A 20994-nucleotide genomic window follows, 5' to 3' on the forward strand; every position below is an offset into this window, starting at 1 on the left:
TCATTTGTTCGGTACAACAGGCTCACCCCTTCTCGACCAAGTACACCATCCATTGATTGAGCTCATCAAACTTGAAACGCTTCTCATCAGTAAATATAACCTTCTTAAAGTCAACATACTTTGTTAACCACCGTTTAGCACTCTCCAGTCTTGCTCCTTTGTGTTTCTTTGTTAGTGTAATTTTTTTCTTAGCCTTTGCATACTTCAAACCAATCCTATGCAGCGCATTTGTACTGTTCAGACGTTTACATCCAATTCACATTTTTCCTTCACTTTTCTTGCTGTAACTTTTTCTCCAGATGTCAAAAGCCGTATCACAGTCCTCTTCATTCCCCTTTCAGTCCTCTTGCCAATTGATCTTTTTCGTCCTCTCTTCTTTTTCCATTCAGAGTTTGTCTTCAGCATATATTCGACCGTTGATTTTGACAGCTTCAAATCCATGGCGATCCTTCTGATACTTAGGCCATCTTCCCGCTTCCTCCATGCAAAACAAACGATTTCTTTTGAATGCATTTTACCTCATTAAACTTAATTGCTTTGCTAGTAGAATAGAACAGATGATTGATTCTAATGATGACAGCTAAGTGTACAAGCAGAAAATTTGCATACAGCAACATATACATGAACATAGCTCTTAATAAAATAGGATTTTTTGTCGTGTGCGAAAAATAGTGTCGCGCAAGTTTTCGCAAAAATCACAAAAAACTAAAATTATCAAAGCCAAACTAAAAAAATGATTACACTAGTAGTGGATTTTCACTCCTCAACTACGTACTTACAATCTCAAAAGTTTTTGGCATTAGTAACCACCTCGAAGTACTTTTTTCAAAGTGCCCGAAAAATATTGTTGGGCCCCTGTATTATTTAGATGCACGATCATCAAAAACAATCTTTCTTTTACCTAAGATGGATCTGAGTATATTAATATTTGTAGATAAATTTGCGAGCTGATTCTTTCACCAAAATTCTTGAACATTGATAATATGGAGGCAACTTTCCAGCTACTATCGGTAGGTGTCTATAATATAAATCTCACCTGTCTGTTTAAATGTATGTATGTATGTATGTATGTATGTATGTATGTGTGCATGTATGTATATCTCGCAAAAAAAATTGACAGAGGCGACAGATTTTCATGAGATTGACATCATTTTGAAGCTCGACCCTTCGGACGACAAATATCGAAAAATTGGCTAAAAACATTAATCCCTTCATCCTCAACTGGGCACTTTTCTACAGGGAGGGGTCGCTTTCTTCGCCGATATTTTCGAAAGTCATCACCTCTTTTTGAGATTGTCTAGCCTTAATTTAAGCCTAAATCACTTCCGATTTGGCGATGGGCGCAACAGCTAACATACCACTTTTTTTTTTCACTTTCTTTTCCTCCTTCATGGTATGGGTTCAAGCCTGCCTGCCTGCCTGCTACCACTTTTTTTTTGCGCTCGCAATTTTCCTTTTTTTTTTTACTCTACCAACACCCTTGCACACACTCCACTTTCTTTTTTTTTTACTCAACACACATCTCCAAACACCCAGGCACACAGGTTAGTTTATTATAGAGTTTAAAGAGGATAAGGGCTATCCCAGCAGAGCATTTCTTTAATACTATAGCAGAGATAAGATCAGATCACATGCTTTGGAGATGTCAAGCTTTTATATGGTATCCCGAACTTGGGAAAAGTACTGACTAGATTATCAAATGTAGCTTCAGTGGAAAGTTTGGAAGAGAGTGGTTTGTGGAGTTCAAGGTGGAGTTCAAGATGAACCACTGTGCAAGCATCTAAATCTTATCAGATGTCATGAAGGCAACATTATGGTGATTGGATAATGGGATATTGTTGATTGTCCATTATTTATCACACTATTATAAATTTTTCAGATATGAGTTTCTAATTTCTGTGACTTAATGTATTTTTTGTTCATCTTGGCGTACCTGCTCTGAGCTGCGGCTATTTCTCTTTTGCAGAGATTTCTTGATGTTATCAATTTTTGTTTATTTGCATCAAGCTTATCCCAGTTGAGTCAGCTAAATGGTTTCTGCATATGTGCAATAGCAACTGCACAAGTTGAAGTGAAGCATTGTAGAGAGTGAGGTGCATAGGAATATGTGCTTCAATGTCTACCTTGATCCACTCAGTTGCCTAATTTACACCCTGTTCTGTAGGAAGATAAATATTTAATTCCATGGAGCATCTCTAATGTGGTCGCTGATGAATTCCTAATTAACCCTTTTATAGTATCTAGTCATTTTGAGCAACGGCTCTTCAACTTGGGGTCAAAAGTTTAGAGTGATATCAATAGTTATCTTAAGATTACCAACGTTTCCAAATGAGCTATAAGCATTCGTCCTACAAATCTCAGATCAAGAAACGAAACTTACTGATCCTCTTGATCTGGGAAGCGGATCAGGAAGCTGAAAATGTGGTATAACCTTATGAAATGGAAGGAAAATATACCTTTTTAAGATTTTATACAGTGTTCATACTTTGTGGTAAGGGGAGTTAAGCAAAAATTGTAAACGTGATTATATTTGAAATGATATTTTCCTAAAAAAACTTCCGACAAGCAATATATCTCTACTTGGACAATGTTAGATGCATACCACTAGTAATTACTAGAGGACATTAGTATTTGCTAAAACTAACAGAAGTTAAATTTCACACATGCTTGTTTGCACACACACACACACACACACACACACACACACACACACACACACACACACACACACACACACACACACACACACACACACTACGCATGCAGCACACCACTCATGCAAATACACTACACATGCAGCGCACCACACACACACACAGACACACATGCATGCATGCATACACATCGCACCATACCACACATGCACATAGACACCAGACCACTCCTGCATACACACACGCCATTCTACACATGCACACACACCACTCACACACATGCACGCACACATATTACACCTCACATGTACACACACCACACCACTTCATACATGCACAAACACACACTACATATGCATACACACACCACATATACACACACCATACCATACATGCACACACACATATCACATATGCATAAACCTATTATATGGACTTAAGAATATCCATTCTTATTATTTCTTGCAATAAAAGTAAAGATAACGTCAAAGGCTATTTTTAAGATTTCTCTCTTTTTTCATCTGCATCTCTTATCTTACGCTAAACATGTTCTTGTTTCCATCTGTACAATAGCAGAAGATTATTTTCTTATTTGCCAAAATGCCTGTAGCACAGTCAGGAAACATATATATAGGTATTTAATAAGGATGGTGTAGTCCCCAGACTTGGTAGCAGTAATCTTGGAGTGTCTTTATGTATAGCCAGAATCATAAGGCATTTAATATGAATTTGAACATAAAAAATACTGCTTTAGTAGAGGAAGAAAATAAAGGATATATATGGATATTAGTGTTGGGAAGATTAATCAGAATTGGAAGAGTGAATAAAAAAATCGGAACTTTTGATGGCATCGGAATCGCTATTGGAATCGGTATCAGAATCGGAATAATTTGTGCTTATTTCCCGATGCCAAACACGATTCTTTCAATTGTCTTTTTTATTTGATTTTGTTTAAAGCAAAATCTTCCACTGCTGGTAGTAATGATAAAAAAAAATATTTATTGATTTTAAACTAACAGTAAAACTAAAATCTATAGATTATCCTCAACAAATTTGTTTTGTACGTTTTAAAAAATATATGTACATTTAACAATTTTAGTGGGTAGCTGGTTTTCCCTAACATTATGGGGAAAGAAATACGGCAGGCAGAAAGCTGCAAGCTTAACTGGCTAACAGCATGAACCCATTCACTTAACTTTCACTTTGTGGAAGTCAACTTTTTAATTGCTAAATTTGAACGTTTTTCACTTCCTCTTCTGTCTTAGCATAGCGGTAAAATATCAGGTTTTCTTTCACTTTCTTTTCCCCCTTTGCATTGTGTCACGGGTTCGAGCCTGCCTGTCTGCCTGCCTACTAACATTTTTTTTTCCTCCACACACATATAAAAACACCTGGGCAACACCAAGCACCCCCGTTAGTATTATATATAGGGAAATCATCTACCATTATGTGAGTCTTATGGCAGCATGGCCTTGTGTATATGTGTCTGTTGAATGATGCTGGTATGTGAGTCATTGAGTCCTTTTCCTTTCGCCATCCTTGTCTTAGTTTTTTTTAGTTCAGTCAGCTTGTGAAGTTTGTCTAGTTTTGGATGTTTGCTTTCTCGTTTTATTTGTTGCTTTTGCATGCATGTGTTACATTTTTGGGTTCGGAAAGATTTCCATTAGTTGAAAATATTTTTGAGTTCAGACGTCCATGTCAAAACTTCCTTGCTTGGAGGAGTGAGAAGGAAAGTAAATTCCGACAAAGCAGAAGGTAAGAGTGTAAGGAATTATAGCCATTTACTTGTAAGCGTTTGTAGGGATCACTTTGCAGTTAAGTCACTACAGCTGTTTGTGATGTAAAAACGTAAAGAAATGTAAAAACCGGAATGGTGAAAGAGGAGATGAAGAAAAGAAATAATTGAAAACAATATATGCGATATTTTTCTTCAAAAACTTATCTGTTTATTTTTCGAGTAAATCTTTCAATTACTATTAATAGAGTCTAGGATGGTGGGAAATATTTTTTATATTTTTATATTTGGGGAGAAACACTCTCCTTCTCAAAACCAAACATTCTTTTCATTTTCAGAAAAGAAACCTCCAATATCTGGATGCTTGGTTCACAGTAAAAATGTTGTTAGCAGAAAATTGTAAAACTTAAAGAAGAATGATATTTGCTACCAGAACAGTAGCAAGAACTTGCTATGAAGCCAGGAATCAACAGAAGATGTTGTTTGGAAGAAACAACTTATTGTGTAAACTTGTATATAATCGTGTTTATCAGTTGTTTTGACTTGTGGAGTATTTCATTTTGGCCTCCAGATAATGTCACGGTCATCAGATAAGAATATGTGCCATTTTGGAGTCTTCCTCTCAACGGCTTTCACTGTGTATTGCCCCTTTTCACTGATGTGAGACCCAATTTAAATCAAATAAACTGTATAATATAATCAAAAGAAAAATATATTTTATTGACTTATTAATTCATGTTCTGTCCTATTTATTCATTTTATTATTGCCTTGTATACTTTGTTTATTAATATATTTATTCATATATGTATATTTCTTTTTGTTTTTACAAGGGGTCACCACTTATCAAGGCCCGAAGGCCACTTGGGGATAAAGGTTAATGGGTGTACAATAGTCATCAGAACAACAGTGTAGTAATCGTAAGTAGTGAGAATTTGGTATAATTTGATTATTTAAGAGGACGACTCAACAAAAACTTGTTTACATTGGACTTGAAGACAACCATATTGTAGTCAGTTGGAAAGCAATCAAGCCGAACAGACTTTCACAGGCGGGTAGTTCTAGGAAAGAAGCTTAGTTCATGGAATCCATGTTTAGATTTAGGCACAGACAGAGATTGGGGAAAATTGTTGATAGTGGTTGTAGGTATACGAGTGTTTTTTTGTGACAGTTTGACAAGGGGAGGCATAGATTGGAGCTTAGATGAACAGTCGTCATAATATAACTATAGAGCAGAGACAGGCCAGCAATGTCTCTTCTGTGAGAAAAGGTTGCAGGGAAGAGAAAAAGACATAATGCACAAGATTTCAAAGCCGGTTTTGAATTCTATCAAGGCAAAATATGGAGCTCCAAGCAGCTCCTGCCCAGATGTGGCAACAGTGCTCTATTCTAGGATGTACCTGGCTCTTATACAGGTAAACAATTGCATCGGAAGTAAGATACCTACTGGAGTGGTACAATGATTCAACTATTTTTCTGGCGACCTTGGCAACAGATGTATGTGCTCCATTTCAGATCAGGATTGAAGATCAGACCCAGAAGCTTATCAAAGCATAGTGCTACCCTAAGGCGAGAGGCATTTATTTCGATTGGGGCCAGATGGGAGTCAGAGTGTTGATGGTGAAAAGAGAGAAGCTTGGATTTAGATACATTAAAATTAACCAGCCACCTCTTTCCCCATTACATCTCGTGCTCAAGCTCAGAAGAAAGAGAATCAGAGAGATCTTGATCATTACCGGTAATTGATGTACTGCCTGTCGCATATCTTTTCCTAGTTTTTATTTATATAAAAGTTTTTTCATGTTAATTTTACCACTGCTTTGTATCCAACAAAATTTGGTTATTTCTTTTTATTTTTTTTCTCAATCAAGATCATTTCTACAAGTTTTCTTCGTTTTTTTATTTATTTATTTGTTGCAGTTTCTGTTTTTAATAGAAACCAGGCAACGAAATTTTATTTCCTGTTTACTGCCTAAACTTCCATTTAGTAGCTTGCTTAACAGCCGCGAAATACAGAAAACGATACGACTGTTTTCTGTCTATTAGCAAAATCCCAGGCAAACTTATCTGTAAAGAACATAACGTGAGCCTATCTTGCTTAAACTAAACGATGCTGCTGCTGTCAATATCTTGACTGGCTTGTCATTTCACATTTATTGCTGAAGGGCAAAATTGATTAAAAATGTTATTCTTTTCCATTAAGTTTAGAAGCATTCATTATTTTAAAGTTCAAAATTAATTCACTGCAGTTGTTAACTAGTGAAATTATGCTACCTTTTAAAAATGGAAAAGCTGATTTCCACTCACACCACTAGCTGTTTATCCCCCCTCTCTCTCTCTCTCTCTCTCTCTCCCTATCTATCTCTATCTCTATCTCAAATATCACAAAAATTCAAGAACCGTATATATGAGATCCCATGTAAATGTAGAAAACTATATAAAGGTTAGACATGCCGTCCACTAAAAGTATGGTTAGAAGACCATCAAAAAGCCGTAGTACGTGGAGAGTTTGAAAAGTCGGATATGGCTGACCATATCTGGAGGGAAAAGGGAAACCATGAGACGAAGTAAAAATTATAGACAGAGAAGAATAGGGAAGAGTAAGATGACTCGAAGAAGCAGCACATATGATGGGAGTTAACCAATTACTAAGTAGACCTAATATAGAATTTAATGATATTGGAACCGTTAATTATAAATAATAGATAATATATACAAGTAATAAGTAAAAAAAATTAATATATACAAGTAATAAGTATAGAGATAGTTATACATTAATATATAGTAATAATTAGTAATAAATAGTGATATTTACAACTAGAAATAAACAATAGGTTTAAGGCTTTTAAAATTCGTACTAGAATTGTCTGCAAGGACCCGTGGTGCAGTGGTTAGAGTACTTGGAAAAATCAATTGTAAGGTTCAATCCTCAGTGTGGGCGACTGAAAAATACAATTTTGAATTACTTAAGACCTCTATTCAGTCATGACTGACGGAACAAGAACATGCTACCTCCGTGAAGTAAGTAAAAGATTCCGTTCGAAATTCGGTTCAAATTCTCAAGTTCAACAGAAATATTCTTGAGTTCGTCAAGATACACTTTCAGATATGATAAAAGGCTTCTATCGTTCTTGGGATTTGTACACAACTAGTCAATTAGTAGATGGTTTGCAACAAAAAAAAAGAAAACCGGTTTTCATCAAACGGAAATCGAATCATGTCGTCATTTCTAGAGTGACAATTCTATTGTTCTGCCCTATGTATATATATATATATATATATATATATATATATATATATATATATATATATATATATATACATAGTATATTTCTTTATGCAAACATTATTGGCTACATATGTGCATACATATTTCTGCTGCAATTCCTTTAGAGAAGCAGTATCCTTACTTCAGAATTTTTTAACAATGAAAAGATCTGGCCTGAAGACACTGCTTCTCTAAAGGATTTGCCACAGAAACATATATGCACATATAATATATTTGTATAAATAAACGTACTATTATTATTACACCGTGCTTGTCATTGAGCACTTTTTTATAAACATCGGAATTTCAGTGAATTTATATCTGGAAACTACAGTGATACAGTCACTATATATATATATATATATATATATATATATATATATATATATATATATATATATATATATATATATATATATATATATACTAGATGGTATACAAAATTAATATCGCATCGCAAACAAAACAGTTTGCACTGCTTTTATATCCTGTTATGGGCATAAAAATCATATCATCATTCTTAACCTTATGTCTAGAAACCTTATTCAAATTTTCATAAAAATCCATTACATGATTTTAACTAAAAACAATGTCTAAAATTTAAGGCTTAAGCATAAAGGATCTTAAGAAGAAATTGAAATTCAGGAAATCTTGTTTAATTGGTATCTAATGATTATCGATCAAATTCAATGCAAATTTGATATATTTTAATTTTCAAGTGGGAGTTTGTAACTCTAAGAGATGCATTTCTAAAATACATAGAAAAAACAAAAAAAACTTTAGTATACTCAAAAGAAACAGAAATTTAGAGAATATTTTTTAACTGATGTCTAATACCCATAGTTAAAATTTCACACAAAAATCAGAAGTAATTGAATTTTCATGAAGGACTTCCATTCTTTTTTTTTACCTTATTTGCATAAACTAAATATAGCCCACATATTACGCATTGCAGTTGTGTTCCAAGATTTATAATGATCAGTTAATTAGTTTAGGAGTGAACCCTGTACGTACAAATATATTTCTGTTTCTACTATTATATAAATGAAATTTGACTCTGTGTGTGTGTGTGTGTGTGTGTGTGTGTGTGTGTGTGTGTGTGTGTGTGTGTGAGAGAGAGAGAGAGAGAGAGAGAGAGAGAGAGAGAGAGAGAGAGAGAGAGAGAGAGAGAGAGTTTCCAATGGACTCGAAAATAGCTGGGTCAATTTTTATGAAATTTCACACGAAGGTACTTTATGTGCCTGACAGTGTTCTTAGATAGGTTTTGTATCAGAATGTCTTCGATAAGTATTGATAATCGATAATCAAGATAATCTGATGAAAGAAAGAACAGCCTAACATCATAATCAACAGTAGGTTCTTTGATATGACAAGGGTGCGTTTGAAATTAATTTTTTGGTTTAAAGCACAATTGCACCATGATGCTTGACTTTTTCATTTAAACTTAAATTCAGGCCATTATTACCGCACAAGCAGTAAGGTATAAAATCGACAGTAGATTCTTTGATATGACAGGGGCATGTTGTAAATGATCGTTTCTGTTTAAAGAATAATTGAAGCATGATACTTGACTTTCGTATTTAAAACTTTAATTCAAGCCATTATATATAAAAAATAATTTTATAAAATCAACAGTAGGTTCTCTACAGTGCAATATAGACTACAATGTATTGTGAACTAAGTCACTGCAAGTGGTATGTGAAGCTTCCTTTTTGTGCACCTCAATGGGTCCTTAACTAGAGAGACAATTGATTTGATTGAAAAATGGGCAATATCACCGATTTTGATAACAATAAAAACATGGGAGTGTGAAACATTCGTTGATCATCATTAAATCCCGGACAACGTCAATTCACCCTGCTAGTAAATATTTAAACATACCTAAAGTTATGCATCAGGTTGGTGCAAAAGTTTTTGCCGATTCAAAATTTCATCTTGAAAATGAAAAACTGTGTTTTTGAAAATCTCTGTTCATAGCAATAACGACTTTTGCTCCCTATAACTTGATTCCATCTGTCAACGAGCTTATAAATTCTTTCTCTAATAAAATAGTTTAGATCTTGATGTAAAATGTGAATCTAACTCATGTTCGAATGGTCTTCTAATCCTTGATCTAAGTAATAATCTGGGCTATGACAAGAGAATATACTTATCATTGTTTTGACCCTCGAGTATATATCCGACACAGTTAAACACAATTAATCAATCGAGAACCACAATCACTCTGCCTAAAAACATATAAGATATTAACTGAGATATATGCTCAAGAGGCAAAATAATGAAAAGACTATTCTCTTGTCATAGTAATAATTCGAGCAAGCTAAGTCGAGAGAATATGCAGAATAGGGCAAGATTTCCCAACCAAATTTTTCTTTGGTTTGTAGGACGAGCATTATCATGATGGGAGATGTCTCCCTTTCTGTTGATTAAAGAAGGTCGTTTTCGTGTCAACATAGATGAGAATATTGTAGAAAACCCTGAATGATGATTAATAATCTGAAAGAAAGTGTTATAAATTAATCATAAAATAAATTACAATGGTTTAAAATGCTCCCTCTACAAATCGTCAAAAACTTTTACATCGACCTGATAGATAGAGACTACAGCTATTTCTCTAAGCAAACGCGCCACCTACTCCACACTTCATACCATATTTCTCTGCTCAGTGGTGGAGATATAAGCAGGAAAGAGGAAGGAACTGTGTTTTATTTTGAATGGGTCCATTTTTATAATTTCTGACAGCATCTATCTCCCAAGAGGCATCTGGCAGAGTTTTACCTGTTGTTATTTACTGGGTGAAGAATTTAGTTCATCGTTCAGTGGAGAATGCAGCTCGCGATGTAGTTGCATGTGGGTAGCTACTGAAATTTGCTTTTCGCTGTGCTTTCCGTCGATGCGTATTTAACGAAGCAACAATTGACTGATATGAATAGATAGAAAGCGAGAAAGCAAATTTTTTTCTTTGCAAATCCAAAAATAATGTAAATTCAGTAATTAATTGACAGATCATCATTAGACTGGGGTTATGTATATTAATTTCTATCTGTAGTATTGGTATTTGTTTTTGTATTGTCCATTACTTATAATTTAAGCATCATTAAAATCGGAGATAAAAGAAATTCCAAAAGGTAGAGTGGTTTCATGCATTGGCAAGGACTCTATTAAAAAGAACAAGTGGTAAGGCCCAAAATAGCTTCAATGCCTGTATGCCGTGGTGGAGGCTCAAGGAGACTTCTTCAAGTGAGCTGCATTCAGCTAAAGATCCTCTACAAAGCAACGATTCACCCATGCATGGAGTATTGTTGCCACATCTGGGTTAGTGCATCCACCACTAGTTTCTTACTCTTAAACAGGATCCTATCTAATAGGTACCACACTATCAGCCCAGCTCCAACCCCTGTCCCATCGCCGCAATATTGCATCCCTGTGCCTGTTTTACAAGTACTTTAATGGAATGTGCTTCAACTAACTCATAGTACTTCTTGTGCCCCCTCAACATGAATATTACTGACAAATCTGGCAAGCTGCAAAATCCCACCCCTTCACTGTAGAGATCTCTAGATCTTGGAAAGCTATTTGCTCTAATAGTTTATTCTCTCAAACTGCTAGACTTTTCTCGCCCAAAAACTGATTAAAAAGCTTGCTGCATGTCTGAATATCCTTTATGTAAAATTTCAAATGTTTAGACCCAAAATTGGCTGAATAGTTTCCTAGAGACTGCAAAGCTCAGATTATTTGAACTTTGACCCCTTGTCAACCAAATTTTAGGCCAAAACCGATTAAAAAGCTTGCCCTATGTCTGAATACACTTTATGTAAAATTTCAAATGTTTAGACCAAAAATTGGCTGGGTAATTTGGTAGAGACCGCAGAGGTCAAATTTTTTAAAACTTTGATCCCAATTTTGACCACTTAACATTTATTGTTTTAGGCTCAAATCAAATTAAAAAGTTTGATCCATGTTCAAGTAACCTACTTCTAAAATTTCAAGTGTTTAGACCCAAAATTGGCGGAAGAGTTTGGTAGAGTTTTCAAAGGTAAAATCGTTGAACTTTGACCCCTTGACAGCCAAATTTCTGGCCGAAAACGGATTAAAAAGATTTTCCTAAATCTTAATACCCCCTATGTCAAATCTCGAGTCTGTAGACTGAAAATTGACAGAGTAGTTTGGTAGGGAAATGCACACACACACACACACACACACACACACACACACACACACACACACACACACACACAGACAATTTCACTTTCATAGATATATAAATTTTGCTTATCTTTTTTTTTTGCTAGCAATGAGGTATTATTTCAGAGATTCCAACCAAGATCTCTTTTTAGGATTCTAACCATATCATTAAGCACAATTGCTTGGATCTCTTATGCATTTGGTTCACCGGGTATATTCTTCGCCAGATAGTTTTGGAAATTCTTTTATATGAGTCTGGTAGCTCCTATGATTAATGGAATGATGGATACCTTCTATTGTGTGTGTGCACGTGTGCACAATTGTATGTGTGTGTGAATATGTTATGAGTACTACTAATGCTGATACTTCCAACTTGACACAAAAAATAATTTTTTTAAAAAAGCATAAGCTCCAATACCATTTGTTAGAATTCCACCAAATGTTGCATGAAGAACCATTGAGATGTCAGTTGTGTTATCTAATATGTTATTATTTGGACTACTGCTAGCACTTTCAAATTCAGATGTGTTGTGAAAAAAGTACTGGCTCCCCCCCCCCCCGTTTCCTTGTACAATCACCTCACTGGGCTGATGTCAGGAAGGAAATCCAGCCTATAAAAATCTTGTCTCAGTAAGTAGCCTCCAAAGAAACTTGACCAGAAATAAATCTGGAAGTCAGTTTCTAAAAGCTGGTTAACACATACCAGCATATGAAACAAAGATGATAATCAGTTTTTGTGCAAGAGGTAAAAGTCAATGGCTACAACCGAGAAATGAAGTGTGGAGGAAGTAAATTTGGATGTCGAAGCTATTGAGGTTTTTCAAAAGTTTTGTTACCTTAGTGATGGCGCGGGGGGGGGGGGGCTGGCGCTCGTGTGATTTCAACAGTTAGGAATGGATGAAGTAAGTTCAGGGAACTTCTGCTATTGCTAACCAGCATGTGAATGTATGCATGTATGTGTGCGTGCATGTGTTTATTTGCATGTGTATGTGAGGTGGAGAGGAATCCCGTAAGCCATGGTGAAGGCAACCCCTCTAGGAGAAGCAAGTCTCTGATTTAAAAAACCATAAAGCAGAAGACCAGTACCTGCATTAAGCTTGTCTGCAGTTTGACTTGTTGCTGGCTATCTTGTTCTTGCTTGTTGCTGGATCTCAACATTTTGAACCGAGAGAGAGAGAGATTTAGCTGTCGTACAAAGCTAAAGCTCTGTAACAAAATCTTTGTATAAATACTTCCTCAGATATTTGTCAGATATTTGTATAAAATAAAAGTCCTGTGGTGATGGAAAAGTTGTGATGCATGTAGGCTGGAAATGCTGGATGCATGTAATAATTGATCTGCCATCATTATATGTATCTATGTATATATGTATATGTGCATGTATTTTTATATATGTACAGGTATATATATATATGTATATCTATGTGTATATGTATGTTTATATTATATGTTTATGTGTGTTTGTATGTATATATGTATATATATGTTTGTGTGTGTATGTATGCATATGTATGTGTATCTATGCATATATGTGTGTATGTGTATGAATGCATATATATATATATGTATGTGTATGAATGCATATATATGTATGTGTATGTCGGTAAATGTATGTGTATGTATATATATGTGCATATATGTGTACGTATATGTATGTGTAGATGTATGTATATGTGTGTATGTATTTGTATATGTGTGTGCATATATGTGTATGTATATGCATGTATGTGTGTATGTATATGTATGTATGTGTATTATGTATTGTGTATGTATATATGTATGTGTGTATGTTTATAGATATGTATGTGTGTACGTGTATGTATATATGTATGTATGCATGTATGTACATATATATATATATGTATGCCAATGACCGTCTTCAGTGCCATGTCTGCTTGAGCATGTGAATTCGCTGGCAAGACTAAAAAAGTCATCTTCGGGCTCATGGACTTTCAGTGACTGGGGTGGCATTCGTTTGACAAGATGTTGAATTCATCATATGTATGTATATATATATGTATATATATGTATGTATGTATGTATATATGTATGTATATATATATGTATGCATATATATATGTATGTATATATATATATATGTATATATGTATGTATGTGTGTGTATATATGTATGTATGTGTATATATATGTATATATGTATGTATGTGTATATATATGTATATATGTATGTATGTGTATATATATGTATATATGTATGTATGTGTATATATATATATGTATATATGTATTTATGTGTGTATATATATATGTATGTATGTATGAGTGTTCAAGGTCTGGTGTGGACGTGTGTTAAAAGCACACAGATGTCTTAGCGTCTTTCTGTGCTTTTCCCAGACAAATCCACCCCACGTGTACGTCGTGACCACTGCCATGCAAACGGGGCTCTGATTAACGGTGAGTGCCCTGCGCCGTATAACTGGACCTCCACTACCTTGTGGGTATAGGTTATTTAACCAAAGGCTAAGGGTGAGGTAACTCTGACAGAAACCTCCAGAGGAACTTAGACCCTGTAAGCTGCGGCATATATGACCCACCGGCGTGTGGAATATGCTCTGGTGCCCAGCAACCTAAGTTCCAGTCATGGATCAAATGACATGGTGAGTGGAGAGGGCTCTGTAAGCCGTAGTGAAGGCAACCTCCCTAGGAGAAGGAAAACTCTGATATAAAACCTGCTGCATCCAATGATGTTGACTTGCTCTTCTTTTTGGATCAATATGGCAATTGTTTAGAGAGCACAGGCATTGCTCGATATAAATTAGATACACTTTTTACCATCTAATGTATCTTGATATTTTGGCAATGTTTGAAAGTGAATTTGCTGCTATCATCATATGTATGCATGTATGTGTACATATATGTATATATGTATGTATGTGTGTATATATATGTATATATGTATGTGTGTATATATATGTATATATGTATGTGTGTATATATATGTATATATGTATGTGTATATATATATGTATATATGTATGTGTGTATATATATGTATGTATGTATGTGTGTATATATGTATGTGTGTATATATGTATATATGTATGTGTGTATATATATGTATATATGTATGTGTGTATATATATGTATGTATATATGTATATATGTATGTGTGTATATATATGTATGTATATATGTATGTGTGTATATATATGTATGTATATATGTATATATGTATGTGTATATATATATGTATGTATATATATGTATATATGTATGTGCATATATATATGTATATATGTATGTGCATATATATGTGTATGTATGTGTATATATATATGTATGTATGTATGTGTATGTATATGTATGTATATATGTATGTATGTGTATATATATGTATCTGTATATATGTATGTATGTGTATATATATATATGTATATATGTATGCGTATATATATGCATATATGTATGTGTATACGTATGTATGTATGTATGTGCATATATATGTATGTATGCATATATATATGTATATATGAATGCATGTATATATATGTATGTATGTATATATTAAAATATATATACATGTATATATATATATATATATATATATATATATATGTTATATATGTATGTGTGTATATGTATGCATATATACAGTGTGTGTGTGTGTGTGTGTGTGTGTGTGTGTGTGTGTGTGTGTCTATTGGATCCATTCCTAAACTAATTTCACCTATCATTATGAATTTTGGAAAATGACTGTTAGACGTAAGCATAGATAATGTGGACGAAATTTGCTTTAATTTACTTTAATTTTGCAAAGAGTGTAAAGAGGAGACATTAGCGACAATTCAGATACCTATGATTATTGTGTCATTTAAACAATAGATAATCAGACATCAATTGACAGATATTGCCAAAATTCAAATTTCTTAATGTGATTCATAGTGATTAAACAACAATTAACAAGATTCCCTCAATTTCAGTTCATGTCTTACATTTTCTAGAATGAAAATCATTTTCTGGGTGTGTGGGAGGGGGTTACTGATACTTTTTATTTTCAACCTTTCTTCTTTTTGCTACTACTGCTGCTGTGGATAATGATGATGATGACGATGTCTAAAGATTATTTCATGTATTTTCATTTCTTCATATCTAAGCGAAAATAAAAAAGATTTTATCCCAGTGTTTTTGGCTACAAGTTGATTTCAAACTAAATTTTTACAATTTCTAGCCAAGAATGTCAGACCAGAGACCAAAAATAACCCAATCTCCATTTTTTATTTTATCTTTCTTGAAAAATATTCCGAACGTTATGCTAATCATTTTTCAATCTTATTTTGCAGCCAATCCATTGAAGGACACCATCATTGTATTCGTTGTTGGTAAGAAACATTTCCTTTTAATTATAGCAGTTCTCCTTCCCCATAAAAAACTATGCTTCACCAGTAATTGCATTAATATTCATATCAAATTGTAAAATTACATTAGTTATTAATTTTTTCATACATAAATTGTCATTTCTGATGACCTAAAGAAAAAATACTCACCACTAACTTTTTATTTAAAGTGAAGAATTTTTTCCAAATTCCTGTCAGGAGGTTTTTGATTTGCTATTTGCTTTCTCATTCTCTACTTAAAATGGTTTTGTTTGAGAGTTAGAAACGAGCACTTTTTGACTCGTTATCTATTGTGTGACTGGACAGATTTATGTTTATTCATATACAATTAAATACACATTGGTCTTTATTATACAGTAAAGGATTCTTCTATTATGTTTTAATGTCAGCAAAATATACCTTTATATTATTTAGAATATCCAGATTGCTACTCTCATCTTGGTTCTTATTTCCACAACAAAGATTTTTCAAACTTTCGAATCTTTATGTCAAACTCCTTACTGATGATTAAAGGGATCTTTAAATCAGAGCTACAATAGGTAGACTATTTTGGTCTGATAACTCTTGTCTTTCTTATTATCTCCCTCTATAATCTTTTGCTTGTGTTCAATAAAATTTCTTCTCTCTATCTGTCCACACGTGACATATATTTCCTCTTTTGAATTTCTGTTTATTCCTAATCTTTTTCATTGACAATGCAACTCGCAACAGAGTAGGTTTTATTTTAAAATATTAAAATATTACACCTTAATATTTGTTGACATTAAACTCTGGCCTTTTTTTAATTTTGCCAGTATAATTTTTTTTTTTTTGCTAATCAATCAGATCTGAAAATGATCGCTTAGTTCAAATTAAAGCAATTATTTTTCTGATTATCAGTTCAATCTAAATCATTTAACCTTTCAAGTTGTAAATGGAATTGTTTCAAATAATAATTCTAATCTGTTAAATTGTTGGTGAGAATTATTCTTCAAAATAAGTGTAATGCGAATATAAGAGAAACCCGCATAAAAGATATATTTTTTCTGGTCCTATCTTTCCCAATATCTTTGTTTTGAGTGACACTGTGATGTCGTAAATCAGTCAAACAGAGGTGAGTTAGAGATAGAGAGAGTGAAGTTCAATGACTTAATCTTGACCAGTCTAGAGACACATTGTGTCCAGTCTGTGTCTGTAGGAGACACCCTCTACCTTATGATTTTGCTTTGTGTGTCTATAAGGGTAACGCCACCAGCTTTTTTGCCGACTTTGCTTGTCATTGTATTTATCTGGACGTTCACTTTACCCTCTGTTTTGTTGAGTCAGAAGTTTGTTTGTTTGTTAATTTTACCACTGAAAACCGATCATTGCGATTACTGATGTAGACTTCAGCATCTCAACAAAAAACTCTGAGCATTTTTGAACAGTTGGAGCTCATCTATGATGTCAAAGTGAAGAAACTCAAACTGGCCCAAAAGTATGGAATCGCTTTTTCAACAGCAGCAGAGATTCTCAAGAAAAAAGACGATCTCAGATCTTGCATGCAAATGAAGAGAAACACTAATTGCAAGCGAAAGTGCCAATCCATACACAAGAACGTTAACGAAGCACTTATACAATGGTTTACACAAGAACATGCTCATGGATATACCATCACTGGTCATGTCATTAGGCAGAAAACATCACAACTGGCCGTAAATCTTTAAGTTGATTTTGATGGCTGGCTTATGCGCTGGAAGCAGGCCAATAAGGTTTCATTCCAAAATTTCACGGCGACTCAACGTCAGCAGATCACGGTTCTGCCAACAAATGGGTGACAAACGTTTAGCACAACTTTTTCATGGATATGATCTAAAAGATGTTTGGAACTGTGATGAAATAGGACTTTTCTACAAAGCCATATCCTCTGGATCTTTGTGATTTGCTGGCGACGAACAGTCAAATGGAACAAAAGTTCCCAAAGACAGACTCACAATGCTTCAGTTCACAAACATTGGACGGTAGTGAAAAGTAAGCTGTAGTTGTTGGTAAGTCGGCAAAACCATGCTGCTTTAAAAATGTTAAAACTCTGCCGTTTTCTTACTTTGCTAATCGTAAAGTCTGGATGACTAATCAGCTGTTTACTGACATTATAAAAACGCTTGATCGAAAAATGATTGCTCAAAAGCAAAAGATTATTCTGTTTTTGGACAATGCAACTCGTCATAACTTACTGCCAAGTACAAATCTGTCAAACATCAAATTGTCGCTCATACCACCAAATACCATCAGTCTCATTCAACCTTTGGATCAAGGCATCATTTGTTCATTCAAAGCGTATTATTGTCAGAAACTTGTTCAAATGTAAATTGCAGCGATCGATGCTGTCCGAAGTGGCCAAGCAGACCACTGTTTTGAATGAGCACTTCTCATGGTCAAACCGTGAACAATTCAAAGTTGTTTTAAGAAGTCTAGCTTTCTCATTGAATTACAAGAAATACTCAATGAAAATGATCAAGTTTCTCCATCATCGAGCATGGAGCGAACAGATTTTGATGAATTTATCAGCTTCAACGACAGTACACAATGCTATGGAGAACTGACTGAGATGGACATCATACGTGGTATTGGATGATCGAGGTTTTGAAGAAGATGATGATACTGAAGGTGTAAGTTCTGAAGTTTCTGAATGTTACAAATCAGTACCAAATTCTCTGGCTGCACTGAATGCGCTTGAAACTCTGACAGCCTACTTTGAAGCAAAAAGCAGTAATCCTTATAGCGCATTGAAAATGATTTACGGACTGTATGAAAGTGTTTATGATGTTAACAAAGAGATTTCTGTACAATAAAAAATGACTGACTTTTTTTAAGAAAAAGTAATTTTTGACTGAATTATTTGTGAAAACTGATTGAAAATGTATTTTTGTCTGTGTTTTTTATGTCTATAACGGTTAAATAAACTAGTGTTCTGTACGTAAAAAGCGTCATATGAAGTGTTTCCATACTTACGTAAACAAAATAGACAAAACCCGAATATAAGAGACTTATCCCCCGCCTTGGGAACTCTCTTATATCAGGGTTTCGACAATTCGTTTATGTAGGTGTACTTGCTGCCTGTCACCCTGACATGAAACATGTGACATGAAACATGTTTAAACTGTTTAAATTGTAATAGAAAGATTGACATTTCACAATTACTACTTGCCAATTAAATTTGAGTTATTTAGAACCAAAACAGCTGCTTGTCACTCAAGTACAAAGAATTATCAATGAAATGTTGCATACCTCCGCCTGCTTTGCAAGTATTTTAATGGTAGGTGCTCCTATGAACTTCAAGCCTTTGTAACCCCTCAATGTAAATATCCCCTGACAAGCAACTAAATCCCACCCCTATACAGTAGAAATCCCTAGATGCCAGAAAGTCTTCTGCTCTAATAGTTTCTTCTCTTGGACTACTAGACCTTGGAATTCCCTTCCGGGTCCCTGCTTCCCTGACTGTACTGGCATGCAAAAGTTCAAGTGTAATGTAAACAGACATTTTGCTGCTTGACTCCCTGCAAATAATGTCTCAAATAGTAGCTCCCTACATTAAAATGGCACTGTGCTTTGTTTGGAGTGAAAAATGCAATTTAAAAAAAAAAAGAAGAAGAGGACATTTTTAATCAAAGCATTTGTTTGATAAAATTTGAAACTACTTTTTCACTCCAAAAATGTGCTGCTCCGATTTGTTTTTAATGAATGATTAAAAAATTATTTTAATTTAATCGCTATAATAATAGTCTAAGGCATTTTATATTATCACCTTTCAAACATTTTTTTAAAAAATGTGATCGTCTGATCAGCAAAGTAAGAAAACCGAGAATATTTATTGCTTTAAAAAGAATTAAATTGCTACAATTAAAAATAAATAAAGAAAGAAAGAAGAAACATATTCGTTATATTTATTTAAAGAATATTTATGGCAATTATTTTCACAAAAAAAAAAAAAAAAGAAATAGTAATCTATATACTATATAATAAAATGCTTGCAAAAATTCCCCGTCCGGACCAAATTACGGTAAGTTTGTAATAACAGATGCCACATACAAATTTATTATGTCTAAATTATTACCTACCATCTTATGTAACTTTTGAATGCCGTTACAGACACATTTATTTGTTATAATAAAATCCTACCTTACTTCCTATGAGCAACATTACGATCGCTAAGACCTTTAGACGAAGTACTTTGTCTTTTCCCCTCTAACTATAAATTCCTCCCACCGCTCCCCGTCAACACCGGGTATATATATATAAAAATTACAACTATATTGCCCTAACACCCTTATTAACGGGATGAAACACTCAACTACCTTTTCACTTCGTTATTCAAAAATAATGATTTCCTCTACTAAAATTCCATCGATTCTCATTGGCTGAGAACATAAACTTCTATTATTCGGGATTGCACACATTCTTACAAAAAACGAACACATCAACCTTTAAACAATATGAATCACTACTTTTATGCATATTAGCCCCCCTCCTCTCCAAAAAAAATCTACCATACTCATGTTCATAAATTTATGTAAATATACCCTCACCTTGAAGTACACACACATTATCGCCACACATTGTTTTAAATCAATTATAATTTCCTACCGTTGCTTTTCCACGATGTTACAGACTAATATTTACAAAAACTTACCATATTTTTAGTTTTAAATTACACAAAATAACTAGTCGTAAATTTGGTACAAATAAGTTACTGTAGGTTCTTCTCATAATGTTTATATCTAGTGCAAATACTGTTGCTTCGTTGCAATACATCGTTGCAAATACTGTTGCTTCGTCGCAAA

General features: G+C 34.0%; 1 protein-coding gene across 3 annotated transcripts in view; it reads left to right on the forward strand.

Moving 5' to 3' along the window:
- The window catches only part of LOC145285982 (adenylate kinase isoenzyme 5-like), a 138933-nt gene that overhangs the window by 64752 nt on the left and 53187 nt on the right, over positions 1-20994 (forward strand). For all 3 annotated transcript variants that reach the window (XR_013869087.1, XM_080134572.1, XM_080134571.1), the window contains one exon: positions 16142-16180. Coding sequence is in view for 2 of the 3 variants with exons in the window: in XM_080134572.1 (XP_079990698.1) it covers positions 16142-16180 (39 nt within the window). In the remaining variant the exon portion in view is untranslated. The remainder of the gene's footprint in view (positions 1-16141; positions 16181-20994) is intronic.

This window comes from Euprymna scolopes, chromosome 10 (assembly GCF_053919585.1).
Source record: "Euprymna scolopes isolate OS-2025 chromosome 10, ASM5391958v1, whole genome shotgun sequence".
In the NCBI taxonomy this organism is placed as follows: domain Eukaryota; kingdom Metazoa; phylum Mollusca; class Cephalopoda; order Sepiida; family Sepiolidae; genus Euprymna; species Euprymna scolopes.